Source organism: Terrapene carolina, unplaced genomic scaffold, assembly GCF_002925995.2.
Source record: "Terrapene carolina triunguis isolate 2854851 unplaced genomic scaffold, T_m_triunguis-2.0 Scaffold193, whole genome shotgun sequence".
In the NCBI taxonomy this organism is placed as follows: Eukaryota; Metazoa; Chordata; order Testudines; family Emydidae; genus Terrapene; species Terrapene triunguis.
In genome coordinates, this window is record NW_020664544.1 from 6,846,058 (window position 1) to 6,858,720 (window position 12,663).

Genomic DNA, 12,663 nt, shown 5'->3' on the forward strand with positions numbered 1-12,663 from the left:
TTCTGGAACTCCAGTTTGCACCAGCTGATGAGCGAACACACAATTCTGCTGTGTAAACCTGGAGTAAAGCTAGATTTACACTGGTGTAGATGAGATCAGAATTTAGCCCTTCCCCACTGCTAGGCTTTTGGTCCTCTCTAACAATGGTCCCTTCAATAATGTTATTAAATGTTTATATAGTGTCCAGTTCTGTACAATAGACATAGCTAAGAATCGACTTTATTTAGAATATAGAGAATTTTTTTTTTAAAGACTACAAAGTGTGGCATCTCTTATTGCATTTAGCTTAAATTGTGCTTTCATCTCCAGTCTGACCCTTGCAAGGGTGGATGAGAGGGAAGATGCAGAGACAATTATTTCTCTCTCTCTCTCATCTGGGCGTGTAGAAAAATCCTACCCGATGTGGATGAAGCCAAGTGGTTTTTTGAAGTCCCGCCAGCTGAGATGTTCTTCCAGAGTCCTCAAGGAGACACCCCACAAACAGCTCGCCCGGGAAGGTAAAAAAACCAGTTGTGCTGTTCTTGGACGCTTGGAGACGAGTCGTGTCTCTTGGCCTCTGTCCAGACGAGAGGTGAGTCTCTGGCAGAGAGCTCCAGATGGAAGAAACTTCCCATTCACTGTGCCTGGCGGTGGTGGGTGGGATGGTGGTGCAGGGGGGCCGGGGACCCCGTGGAAAGTCAGAGTGGGGTGAAAAGGAATTGGCAATTCTGAATCTTTCCCGAAAAATAAAAATCCAAAACCTCTTCCCCGACCCTGCCCCCCACCCGCTGCCACTCCTGCCTCGCTTGTGGGTCGTCCTCTGATCGTTTTAACCCTTTGCAGCTCTGCTGGTCGCGAGACAGGCTGGAATGTTTGTGTGTGTCTGCCTTTGTCCTGGAAACAAACCCACGGTTTAAGAAGGGTCCGGCCGCGGCGGTGATGATTTCCTCTTGCTCCCCTGGTCCGAGGAGGCCGGAGGTTAGTACACGGCCCCCGGATTGGGAGGCCCGGGAGATGTATGATGCATGGTGTTAGTGGGCAAAGCTTGATGCGGTAAGTGAGGTCCACTGAGGTTCTGGTGGTGGTACCAGGGGTTGTGCTGCTCTTCCAGGTAGCTTGGGGAAGAGCCGTAGGGGAGCTGCTGGGAGAGCTGGTTCCTGCTGGAGGGGTTGCTGTGAGAGTTACTGTCCCAGAGGGCAGGAGAAGGCGGAGAATTGCAGGCCATGGAGTCGCTGTTATTGGGGCTGTGTTCCGAGGGTACTTCCCCGTTTTTGTAGAGCTTCTTGAACTTGGATCTCCGGTTCTGGAACCAGATTTTCACCTAGAGACGGAAGGAAGGGAGGGAAGTGTTACTTTCTGGGTCCCTTTGACGTACACCACCGAAGGGAGGCGGGGGGAAACAGGGGACAAATGGAGTGGCGCGTGAACAGAAATGTCGCCGTGTGGGCGGATTTGCTTCTCTGTTTAGCCTAAGGTGCAGGGAGGGGTTTGTCCCCAAAACAGGTTGTCGCTTTGACAGCTAATGACAAGTTCCTTTGGACATTTATAAGTGGCCCTGTTGCTACAAAAGTCACCAGGGCAGGCAGGACAGTGATGAAACTAGGACGGGGCAAACCTGCTGTGGTTCATTTCAAAGACTTTAGTGGGTTCCTGTTCCACTTAAAGAGCTGCTGGGGAGAGGAGGAGACAGAGAGAGAAATTGAGGGGTTGGCGAGGAAGAAGGTGGGTGAGATGGAGAAGGCAGATGTATCCAATGTGACGGGGAGAACCAGGAAGGAGAAGATAGGGCAGCCAACAAAGAGCCAAACAAACATTCGGTGTTGCCAAATCCTCGCAATGTCTGGTGTTTTTGTAAAGCCCCAGCTCCTCGCATCCTGTGATTAAGTGAGACGCTCCGCTCTCATTTCAAAATAAAGTTTCTAGCCCTCAAGGTGGCAGAGAAGAGCTTGTCAACATGGCCAGACTGTTCACAACAGGCTCAACCCCCCCCCAAAATAACCCTTACAAGAAATCTCATGAGTTTTAAGAGGAGCTTGTGATTTGGGGGAGAGGCCTGACTTATGATTTCTGAACACTTGGGGTTGGCACCAAGGTCACGCCAATCTGGGTCTATGCTGGTTATGTGATAGGTATGTCTCTCTTCATCCTTGCAACCGATACCTGTAATCCCTCATAACTCAAGCCTGACCCCAGAGGTACAGTACCTTCCCTCTTCACTTGTGTCTATTTAATTTTAAACATGTACTTTAATAAAAAAATTATCTGTATATGGAGCATCCACGCCTTATGCCATATATGGGGCACTCCTCCTCAATTTAAGGGGATCTTTCCTGCACGATACACACCCCACTAGAAAAGCACAGAAATCATAAATCCCCCCTGGTGACCCAAGGGACTAAATGAGTGTGCAAACACAAGCTAGTATTTTAATGCCCCTGAAAAGCCCTGCTTTCCAAGTCCAGAGACCCTCCAGATCCCATGCCCCATTAAAGCTTTGCTGGCGTTTCCTTTGTTTCCAGAGATAAAAAACAGTTTGCAGTGCAGAATCCCTAACCACTTTAAAACAAACAAACCAACAACAACAACCCCCCCTAACAAATCAACCCCCTTTTAAAGAAGGGAATCAAAAAGAAACAGCTCCCCATCATGTCGCAATCACTCAGAGGGCGGAAGGCCCTCATGGTACGGAACATCTGCTCTCGGGCTAACAGCCCACGGAAACACGCTGACCTGGAACTTTATTTAGATCTGGGCAACTAAAAATCAACCTCTTGTCACCATCTCTGACCAGCCCCACATTCCTAACTCCAGCGATGCTCCTGTTGACATCAGCGGAAGCCCGGCCTGTAAGGGACAGCAGAAGCAGCCCTTTACTCGGACCACCACTTGTTAGGGGTGGGGCTGGATGTGACTTTCCTCAGAGTTTGGAGGTGTTCCAATTTCCGGGTGAGGGGTAAGGGGGGTTCACTCATCTCAGATCTGGAGGTGGGGGGAAGCTGTTCAGACTCCTTTCTCTTGATCTTTCCCTTTACAAAGAACAGTCACTAGCGTCACAACAGCCGGCCACCCACACGTAGATACTGTAGCATTCTATTGCGACGCTCACGTAAGGGTAGAGGAGTTGGGCATAATCTCTTTTGGACTCCACTATTTCAGGTTTTAACTTTCTATCAATGGAACTGAGGCGCCTAAATACCTTTGAGGTTCTGGGCCTAACGTATTACAAGACTCTTAAAAAAAAAAAACCCACACACCTGTAAGAGCTTGACCATATTCACAAGCGCAACACGCATGCAGAGAAATGGGGTCTACACTAGATTACCCCTAACTAAAACCCCACTGACCCAAGCGCTGTTAGCATCCATAGATCTGGTCCTACCCATTCCAGCCGAAAGGCTGCTCTGGTATAAATTAGTGGTTGAATTCTGAAGAGACAATAAAAAATAAAATATCCAGACAGGACCCAAAGATCCATCACTGCCCAAATTGAGGAATGAATACTTCTTCCTGGTTTGCTAGGTCAACTAGATCAGTGGTTCTCAACCTGTTGTCCGCAGATGTCTAGGGGGTCCACGGAAGGTTGTCGCTATGACCCCTGGGGGCCCTCCGACGATGTCTAAGATTTCCAAAGTGGGCCCGCACCTCCACTTGAAATTTTGTAGGGGGCCGCAAATGAAAAAAGGTTGAGAACCACTGAACTGGCCTCTCTGGCCCACCAGAGCCAAACCGTGCCGGGAATCCAGTGAGTAGACACAGAGGGGAAAGAACTCCGAATTGAAGTTGGTTCTATGGACCTGATCCAAATCCGTGAGCTATAGATTGGGCCCTGAACCTTTAAGAACTGCTCATCTTGGGGGAGGGGGAGAAATCTCCCCAATGGGGGGGCGGAGAGAAGAAACCAAACCAATCCATTTGAATTTATCTGGTCCCAATTGGGATAGCTGGGGTAAATCAGGAGTAACCCTAAAGTCAATGCATTCACACTGATGAGCGCAAAGAGGATTGGGACTCTCTTTTCCCTCCCCGTGGTTGAGCACGGCAGTAGGAAATGTATCCAAAGGCCTGGAGAAAACCCACCTTTTTGTTCCCACTGTCTCAGACAGCCGGTCCCTGTCTGATTATGTAAGTGCTTTAATCTAAGCCCACTAAACCCAGGGGCTGTACAGAGTTGGCAACAGGTGCATGCTCTCTCGCTCCCCCCCCTCCCCCCCGCGCACAGAGGGGAAAGGTGGTTTGTTCTTTTTGAAGTTACCTGCGTCTGAGTCAGCCCCAACTGAGCAGCCAGCTCGGCTCTCTCGGGGAGGGCCAGGTACTGAGCCTTTTGAAACCTCCTCTGCAGAGCCGCCAGCTGGTAGCTGGAGTAAATGGTTCTGGGCTTTCGGATCTTTTTGGGTTTCCCGTTGACCATCCTCACCTCCGGTTCCGGTTCTTCCTTCACCGAGACTGGAAGTGAAAAGGGAACACGTCAGAATCTCATCAGCTGACCTGCCCCCGTCCTCCCCGCTCCAGAAGCTTGTAAAAAACAACCCAAGTCTTTGGAGGTGGTTTCTGACCCTTATCCCTACTGGGGAGAGAGAAGGGGGGTGGGATTTAAACCTCTATCTAGAAAACTTCACCTCCCAGAGCACACCAGGGCTGTGGAGCTAGAAGTGACAGGGCCCGGCCGGCCTGGGCGAAAGGACTCCAGAATTGTATGTACGGCGAGTTAGAACAATCGTAGACGAGTTAAGGGCTGATTACTTGGAGAAGTCGCTGTACAGACCCCAGGTAAAAGATTTCAGGAACACAGCAAGACTGGGGTGTTTGGGGGGGTTGTTCTTTAGCACGTGAGGTCTTTCATTTCTCTCTCTCCACCTCTGTGTTTTCTTCTCTCTCTCTTTGGTGTGTTTTTCTCTTTCTCTCTCTCTCTCTCTTCATTTGGTACATTCTGTCTTGCCTTTTCCCTCTCCTGTCCCTGGCCACTTCTTCCTATGGTCCATTTCACGAACTCCCCAAACTCCCCTCTCACCCCAGCCTGCCTGTTTCTCTGCCCAGGGGCTCCCCACCTGGTTCTGATCTGCTGAAAACCGACTGGTTCTCAGCGTTGGCCCCTCTCTTCCTCTCCCAGCCCGTAGGGTGGGTTGTGACAAGCCCGTCTCTAAAGCAGCCTCAGGTCCCAGCTGCCTGGCTGGTTCCCAGGGAAAGGGAGGGGAGAATTGTTCAGTAAGTGGAAATCAGCGTAGGATCGATTTCTCCCTCTCCCTGCATCCCTTTCTTTTAGGGCAACAGATTCAAGGCTTCTCTGATCTTCCTGCTTTCCTATAATCTCCCAGCACCTCAGACTCGCTTTAAAAACCACAAGATTATTCACAAATCAAACACTGTCCCACCCATATTTCCCTCCCCCAGAGCTGCAACCTAACCATCATCTTCCTGTCCAGTCATGACATGGGTCATTCTCTCTGCCCCAGCAGCCTGAAAGAGAGACAACCTATTTCCCCCCCCAAAAAAGGTTCTCCTTTTTCATCAACTAACCTGAGTTGTTCTGAAGTTTCTTAAGATTTCAGGGGCAAAGGTGAGTGGGGGAGAGCTGCGTGTGTGTGTGTGTGGGGGGGGGGGATTGGGAAGGGTAAATAGCCACCCTGACTGGTGGCACAGAAAATAAAGGTCAGGAATTTGCCAGAGACAAAGGGAGGGAGAGTGTGTGGGTGGGTGAGAAAAGCAATCTTTTACATCGGAGCCGGAATTCAGAAAGTTTTGTGTGGAAACCTAGATCTAGCAAACAAGCCCCCCCACCCTCAGCAACTCCCTCCCTCCCACCACCCCCCTTTTGTGCAATCCAAGAGGCAGTCGTGTGTGTGTGTGTGCGTGTTATTGACAAGAACTTCCCTCTCATTCGAATACACGGCCATGGGGGAAGGAAGAGCTGTTGCTGACTCCAAGAAGTGACTCCTTTCCATACCAGCCCCCCCATCTCCAGACATCCACCCCCCACCCCTGTCCCCCTGGATCACTAGGGTAGGGGGCTCCTTACCTGCTTCCTGGGCCGGCAGCTGCTGCTCCCTGAAATGCCCATACTGCCTGTAGGAGGGGCTGTAGGGGTACTCGGCCTTGGGGGGGTAAGTCCCAGCCCCCGCGAGCCCGTTGAGGCCGAACTGGTGGTGGTAGGAGTAGTGGTTGACGGGCTGGCTGTAGGGCTGGCTGGGGTAGTAGTCGTGCTGGCTGTGGGGGGCGCTGTAGTAGCCCAGGTCGGTGACCGAGGACTCGGGCAAGGTGGGGGAATCCTTGGAGCAGCTCAGGGAACTGGAGAGGTCGGTCAGGATGCTGGTGATCTTCTTGTCAAAGGAGCCACTCATGGTGCAGCGGGAGGCAGGGGCAGGTGGGATGCGGTCCCCTCCCCTGGCCAGAGCCTGTGGAAAAGCAAAAGAGCCGCTGGGGCGCGCGTGTGGGTCTCTGTCACTCCCCAAAGGGGTCAGGCGAGCATTCCTCCTCCGGGCCAGCCGCTGAGAGCTCCACGGGTGGCGGCTGCTACGAGGCGACTAAGCAAAACTCCCCAGCCCAGCCAGCCTGCTTCAAGCCTTTAATTATGGTGCAGGGCAGGGTGGATGCTGCGTGCCGATTGGCTCCAGAAATATTGCCTGGGAGGCAAAACAGACTTTTTTTTTTCTTTTCTTTTCCTTTTTTTTTTTGGAACAACAAAGAGTGGGTGAAAAAAAAAAATTAAAGCTCCCAGCCGCCCTGTCTGCCGAACCTCTGCAGGGAGCCAGGGGGCCGCTGCGGGGCCCAGCCCCAGATCTTGGGCTATAGGGGGAGAGGGTCTATAAGTCCCTGGGGGTCCGGAGGGATATATGGAGATGGGTGTGGGTGGGTGGGTGGGGGTCCTTTGGGTGTCCATAAGAGCATGTGTGCGTAAGTGCCAAGCTGGGGGGTGTTTTTAGGGGTGTTTGTGGCTAGGGCTCCGGGTAGGTCTGTGGGGGGCGGGGGAGTATGTCTAAAGCCATCTGGGTAGGTCTGTGGGGGGTGTCCACGGGGGGGGGGTCTGTCTGTGTAGGACTCTGGGGAGCAGCTAGAGAGGTCTGTGTAGTCTGTGGGATGTACATATGTCTATAGGGGTCTGTGTAGATTGGGGAGGAGTGTGTCTGTAGGGGGTCTGTGTAATTTTGTGGGGACATAGACTGTAGGGGTTTGTGGAGATCTGAGTATGTCTATAGGGGTCTGTGTAGGTCAGTGGGGGTGTCTGTAGGGGTCTGTGTAGATCTGGGGGTGTCTATAGGGGTTTGCATAGGTCTGTGAGATGTCTGTGTAGGTCTGTGGGGTGTCTGCGTAGGTCTGTGGGTGGTGTCTGTAGGGGTCTGTGTAGGTCTGTGGGGTGTCTGCATAGGTCAATGGGGGGTGTCTATAGGCGTCTGTGGGATGTCTGCATAGGTCAATAGGGGTGTCTGTAGGGGTCTGTGTAGGTCTTTGCGGTGTCTATAGGGGTATCTATATGGGTCTGTGGGGTGTCTGCATAGGTCAATGGGGTGTCTGTAGGGGTCTGTGTAGGTCTGTGGGGGTGTCTATAGGGGTCTGTGTAGGTCTGTGGGGGGTTACTGTGTAGGGTACCTATAGGGGTCTGTGTAGGTCTGCGGGGGGTGAGATGTCTATTGGGGTCTGTGGGGGTGTCTACAGGGCTATGTATAGGTCTGGAGGGGGTTTTGTGGGAGGCTGTGTGCCGGGGTGGATGAGGGTAACCACGTCCATGGGGTGCCCATTAGTTAAAGCTCTGGGAGGCTTTGTCCCTGCCCTTAACCCACCCCCCAAACGTGCCCAAGTTTCCAACAGCAGCAACCCGGGCAGGTGGCCTCTTGCCAGCCTGGCCGCTGCCCTTCTGGGCCTAGCTATGGGTTTGCTCCTAGCTCCTGTTTGCTCCTCTCATGAGAACATCTGCTCCTGGAGTCCTTTCGCCCAGGCCGGCCTGGCCCTGCCACCAGCCCTGCGGCATCCTTCAAGGGCAAACCTCCTGTGCTGAGCTCCAGGGGCTACCGCTCCCAGGACTGGGGATCCTTTGGTCTCTCCCCACTGCCGTGGGGCCTAATCTGGCATCTGAACTTTCATTTTCCCCTCCAAAATCAGATAACTAGAGCTAGCGGGCTTCACTACAGCCCTCCATATGCCCTGCTTTGAATGGGCCATACTCCTCCTATAACGCCCCGGCCTGCTAGGGGCACATTCGTTTTGCAGTCAGAACTCTTGGGGAAATCCTTGCATTCCCCCTTCTCTTCAAAAGGGGACGGGGCATAATTAATGTGTTTCTCTGTTAATTCATGACCTTGTTTCGTCATGTGCTTCTCCACTCTGAATGGTCCGGGGGGAGGCCGGTTCGGAAAGTCACTGGTGGCCCATTTTATTTCTCTTTCCAGAGAGATCTCCCCGTTTTTTCCTTCTCTCTATTCCCATCTGAGCACACACCGGCCTTCAGTCTCTACCTGTGTTTCCCTTCCCTAAAACTCAGATACAAACTCTCCTCTTGAGTATTGGCCCTGCAAAATACAGCCTGCCTGGGATGCACAGTGCAATTCCGCCACCTGCTGGCCAGTCTCCGGCACTGCAGCCCCTGTGTTCTCAACAGGTCCCATCCTCCTGGGAAGTAGGGCAGTATTTAAAAACTTTTATTACAGCTAATGTTTAAAATCAAGCTTACACAAGTTAAGAAGGAAGGTACTGTACATCTGGGGTCAGGCTTGAGTTATGAGAGCTAACAAGTATCGGTTACAAGGTTCACAAGATACATACATAGTACAGAACCAGATCGGGGTACAGGAGTTTTACACTCGATTCAAAACCCATCCATGTCTTGTCCGGGCTTTTTAAAAACCAAATGTGTGGCCTTGGCTCCAGATGAGGAGCACACTCAGGAAAACAGCAGCGAAAGAATCTTGCAGGGAGGTCGGATTTTTTTTCTCTCTCATCGCACAATAAATATTTATAATCCCAGTTTCAAGTTTGCACGTTGGTATTGAATTAAACTGAGAGATGGGAATAAATTAGAGCTTCAAAGGAGCACAGACACCTGAGCTTGGCGTATTTAGTTGATCCAAGAGAAAGTTAAGAGGTGACGTGATTGTGGTCTATAGCGGGGGGGGTCCTCAACCTTTTTCTTTCACCCCCCCCCCAACATGCTATAAAAATTCCATGGTCCACCTATGCTACAACAACTGTTTTTCTGCATATCCAGTAGATTAAAAGCCATCGGTGTTAGGGGGTAGCACGCAGGGCAGTTGCCCAGGGTCCCATGCACAGGGGGCCCCACGAAGCTACATTGCTCAGGCTTCAGCTTCAGCCCTGGGTGGTGGGACTCAGGTTTTGACTTTCTGCCCTGGGCCGCAGTGAGTCGAAGGCCGACCCCTCTCTGGTTGGCAGACCCCCTGAAACCTGCTCCTGGACCCCCAGGGGGTCCCCGGCGCCTCATTGAGAACCACTGGTCTGCAGCTAACTCCCTGGGGAAGAGATTCCAGAGAATAGCAGAAAAGGGCATAAGGAGAGCCTATGGCTGGAAGATGAAGCTAGACAAATTCCGACTAAAAATAAAGTGCATGTTTTTAACTGCGTAATTAACCACTGGAACAACTTGTCTAGGGACATGGAGGACTCTCCATCTTTAAATAAAGCCAGGAGCTGTTTCTAAACAATATGGAGGCTTGGCAGAATTCAATTTTTATTTTTTTATAACGTGGACAGCTAATACCAATGTTTATTTTTAAGCCCTTTTTTATTTTGATCTATTTACATTTTTGCAGCTGTGAGAAATGATGGGGTTTAAGCATTTTTCTGGCCAATTTAAGTGTTCACAGTCGCGGGTAATTACCAAAGGTGGAGGGGGTCAGACAATGGGGGGAGGGGGGACAATCATTATTTAGTAGCGGAGATTCAGAAAGTTAAAGCTTTGTAACTGTTAAAGCAGCCTCAAAATATACAAAGTCAATATCCTTTAATCCCTAATAACGTTTTAGGAAGCATTTTGCCTGTCTGTACTTTTAAATTATGATTGATGGGGGGGAAAATTAATCCGTTCGTGTGCGTGTACAGGGACCTTTACCGATACAAATCGAATCCCTCCAAGCCTAGCAACGTGCTATCGGTCAAACGGAAGTTAGGGACTTGATGCGGGAATTACTGGGTGAGATTCTCTGGCTTGTTATGCAGAAGGTGAGACTAGACAATGGCCCCATCGATAAATAGGTCTAGCTGGGATCAGAAGCACTTTCCCCTGCTTTGTATTCCAGTTTTTACTATCTGTATGGCAGTAACACCCAGGAGCCCGAGTCATGGCCCAGGCGCTCCCTGCGCTTGGCGCTGTACAAACACAGAACAAAGACGTGGTCCCTGCTCCAGCGCGCGAACGATCCAAGTATAAGACAAGAGACAACAGGCGGATACAGACAGACGGGGGAGTACAAGGGAACACAGTCCAGAAAGTCAGAAATTCTCATGGGACAGCAGCGATTCTGTTTGCTAGCCCAGGGGCTGTCATGATGTGTGTGGCCAGTAGTTACAAGACTGCGGCATGTGTAGCCACGTCTGTGCACAGCAAAAAAAACATCTGGCACATTACATCTTTTGACCTGCACGGCAGTAAAAAAAATCCAGACAGGCCAGTTAAAAATTGGCCAAGTGGCAACCCTATATGTAACGGGGGGGGTATAGCTCAGTGATTGGCCTGCTAAACTCAGGGTTGTGAGCTCAGTCCTTGAGGGGGCCACTTAGGGGTCTGGAGCAAAATCAGAACTTAGTCCTGCTAGTGAAGGCAGGGGGCTGGACTCCATGACCTTTCAGGGTCCCTTCCAGTTCTATGAGATAGGTCTATCTCCTTATATTTATTTATATGAGTACCCAGAGACGCCAAGTGGCAGCTCATTGTAATGCCGGACGTAGGGTGACCAGACAGCAAGTGTGAAAAATCGGGACAGGGGATGGCGGGTAATAGGAGCCTATATAAGAAAAAGACCCAAAAATCGGGACTGTCCCTATAAAATCAGGACATCTGGTCACCCTAGCCGGACGCCAGCCTGGTGGGACTCATACACAATCCATTCAAAGGGATCCACTCTCAGAACAATGGGTCTGCTACAGGGAATGGTCAGTGCAGGGAAGTGGACTTCCCAGTTTGGTCTGGGGTTGGGGGAGGGGAGTAGGGCCCCACCCCCCAACTAAACCACCTGACTGAGGTTCTGAAGCTGACCAGTGATGTCACATGACACAGGGGACTGAAACTTTATTTAAGGGCAGGTTCTGCTTCACTGCCTCTCAATGGCCAACCATCAGCCAATGATAGAAGCAGGACTGCAGGAAAGGCTTCCCGTGACCTGAACTTCTCTGCAGAAGGGGTGAGTAGTTTCTCCTTCGGGGGGCAAAGCACATGGGGCCTTTGGTGTTTTACCTAAAGATCTGTAACTCCTGTGTATGCTCTGAGAGGCAAAGTGCCTGTGGTTTTAGGAACCTGGTGTTCCTTACCTGGCTTGCCGTGGGGTCACCGAAGAGATAAGCTATTAACCAGCGCAGCGATGCTGGGGGGAGCATGCAGATGGGACTGGGGGCTTGGGAGGTCAAAGGACTGGTTTCAGGGCCTAGGGCAGTCGGTCAAGGAAAGGGGCCAGACAGGTGGTCTGCCCCCCGGAAACGTGCCGTAGAGGCCCACAGTTACAATGTTTGGAGCTGCTCAGACCCGGCTGGCTTGGAAGCACGTGAGCTCCAAGGTGGCTCCAATTTCAACAGGCTGGTGACTGTCCATTCGGGGAACTCAGCCCAGTCTGTAACACACGGCCGGGCGCACAGCGCCGAGAGGGGGTGGGGAGCTGAGAATGTGCATGCTCGTTGCCTGGCGCAGTACACAGCACTCAGATTGTAGCTGGCAGCTGAGAACAGGTATGTTACAAGCGTGCACCAAGCGCACGGTGCTGAGTCAAGAGGGAGGAGACGAGCCTGGGCAAACTCAGTGCATGGCACAAGCCCACAGGGGCTGTACGCATGGCCGCGGGAGGGGGGAATGAGTCCACCCCCTGAGACGGCCAGAGAAGTCCAAGCTTCTCAGAACTATCATCAGCCACACAAAGTGTTCTCAGGCGGGACGATCTCTCGTGGGGATGAATAGGCCACTTCACGCCGTTGAGACTTTCCCCTGTGCAACAGGCACGGATTTGGGATCGGATCTCTGCATCTCCCCTCTCCTGCCACTGCCTGCTGAGACGTGCCTCATAGAATCATAGAATATCAGGGTTGGAAGGGACCTCAGGAGGTCATCTAGTCCAACCCCCTGCTCAAAGCAGGACCAATCCCCAGACAGATTTTTGCCCCAGATCCCTAAGTGGCCCCCCTCAAGGATTGAACTCACAACCCTGGGTTTAGCAGGCCAATGCTCGAACGACTGAGCTATCCCTCCCCCCGGAGCTGTGGGGGGAGCCCAGGAGGGGACCAGCCCAGGACCAGAACAGCAGTGGGCTTGCAGGTTGCAGGTATTGTCCAGCATATGCGTGAACTAAGACTGGCTTTCGCTGCTGCTTCCACTTCCCCACTCGCATGAGCTCCAACATCAAGCCGGAATTTAAAGGGAAATAAACTGGGTGTGGAGCCGCGAATCCATGGGCCAAGGAGTGTCCTGTAACCCAGGTTTGAAAGCAGCACAGGGTGGATCCAGTGGCCCTTGAATACAAGCCTGAATCCCCATAGGAC

General features: G+C 51.8%; 1 protein-coding gene across 1 annotated transcript; it reads right to left on the reverse strand.

The window, feature by feature from the left end:
* Nucleotides 1-771: 771 nt before the first annotated feature.
* DLX3 (distal-less homeobox 3) lies at nucleotides 772-6,361 on the reverse strand. Its single transcript, XM_024199430.2, has 3 exons — nucleotides 5,993-6,361; nucleotides 4,232-4,422; nucleotides 772-1,300 (listed from the first exon to the last, which is right to left on the reverse strand). The coding sequence occupies exons 1-3, from the start codon at nucleotides 6,312-6,314 to the stop codon at nucleotides 959-961; spliced, it is 855 nt and encodes a 284-aa protein (XP_024055198.1). The 5' UTR covers nucleotides 6,315-6,361; the 3' UTR covers nucleotides 772-958.
* Nucleotides 6,362-12,663: the final 6,302 nt, after the last annotated feature.

What these genes read in the sequence shown, in the direction of transcription:
- DLX3 (XM_024199430.2), bottom strand. Translation starts at nt 6,314, where the DNA reads ATGAGTGGCTCCTTTGACAAGAAGATCACCAGCATCCTGACCGACCTC. An exon ending in GCTGCCGGCCCAGGAAGCAG is followed by an intron (nt 4,423 to 5,992) that starts GTAAGGAGCCCC and finishes TTTCACTTCCAG; the next exon opens with TCTCGGTGAAGGAAGAACCG. An exon ending in TGGGGCTGACTCAGACGCAG is followed by an intron (nt 1,301 to 4,231) that starts GTAACTTCAAAA and finishes TTCCGTCTCTAG; the next exon opens with GTGAAAATCTGGTTCCAGAA.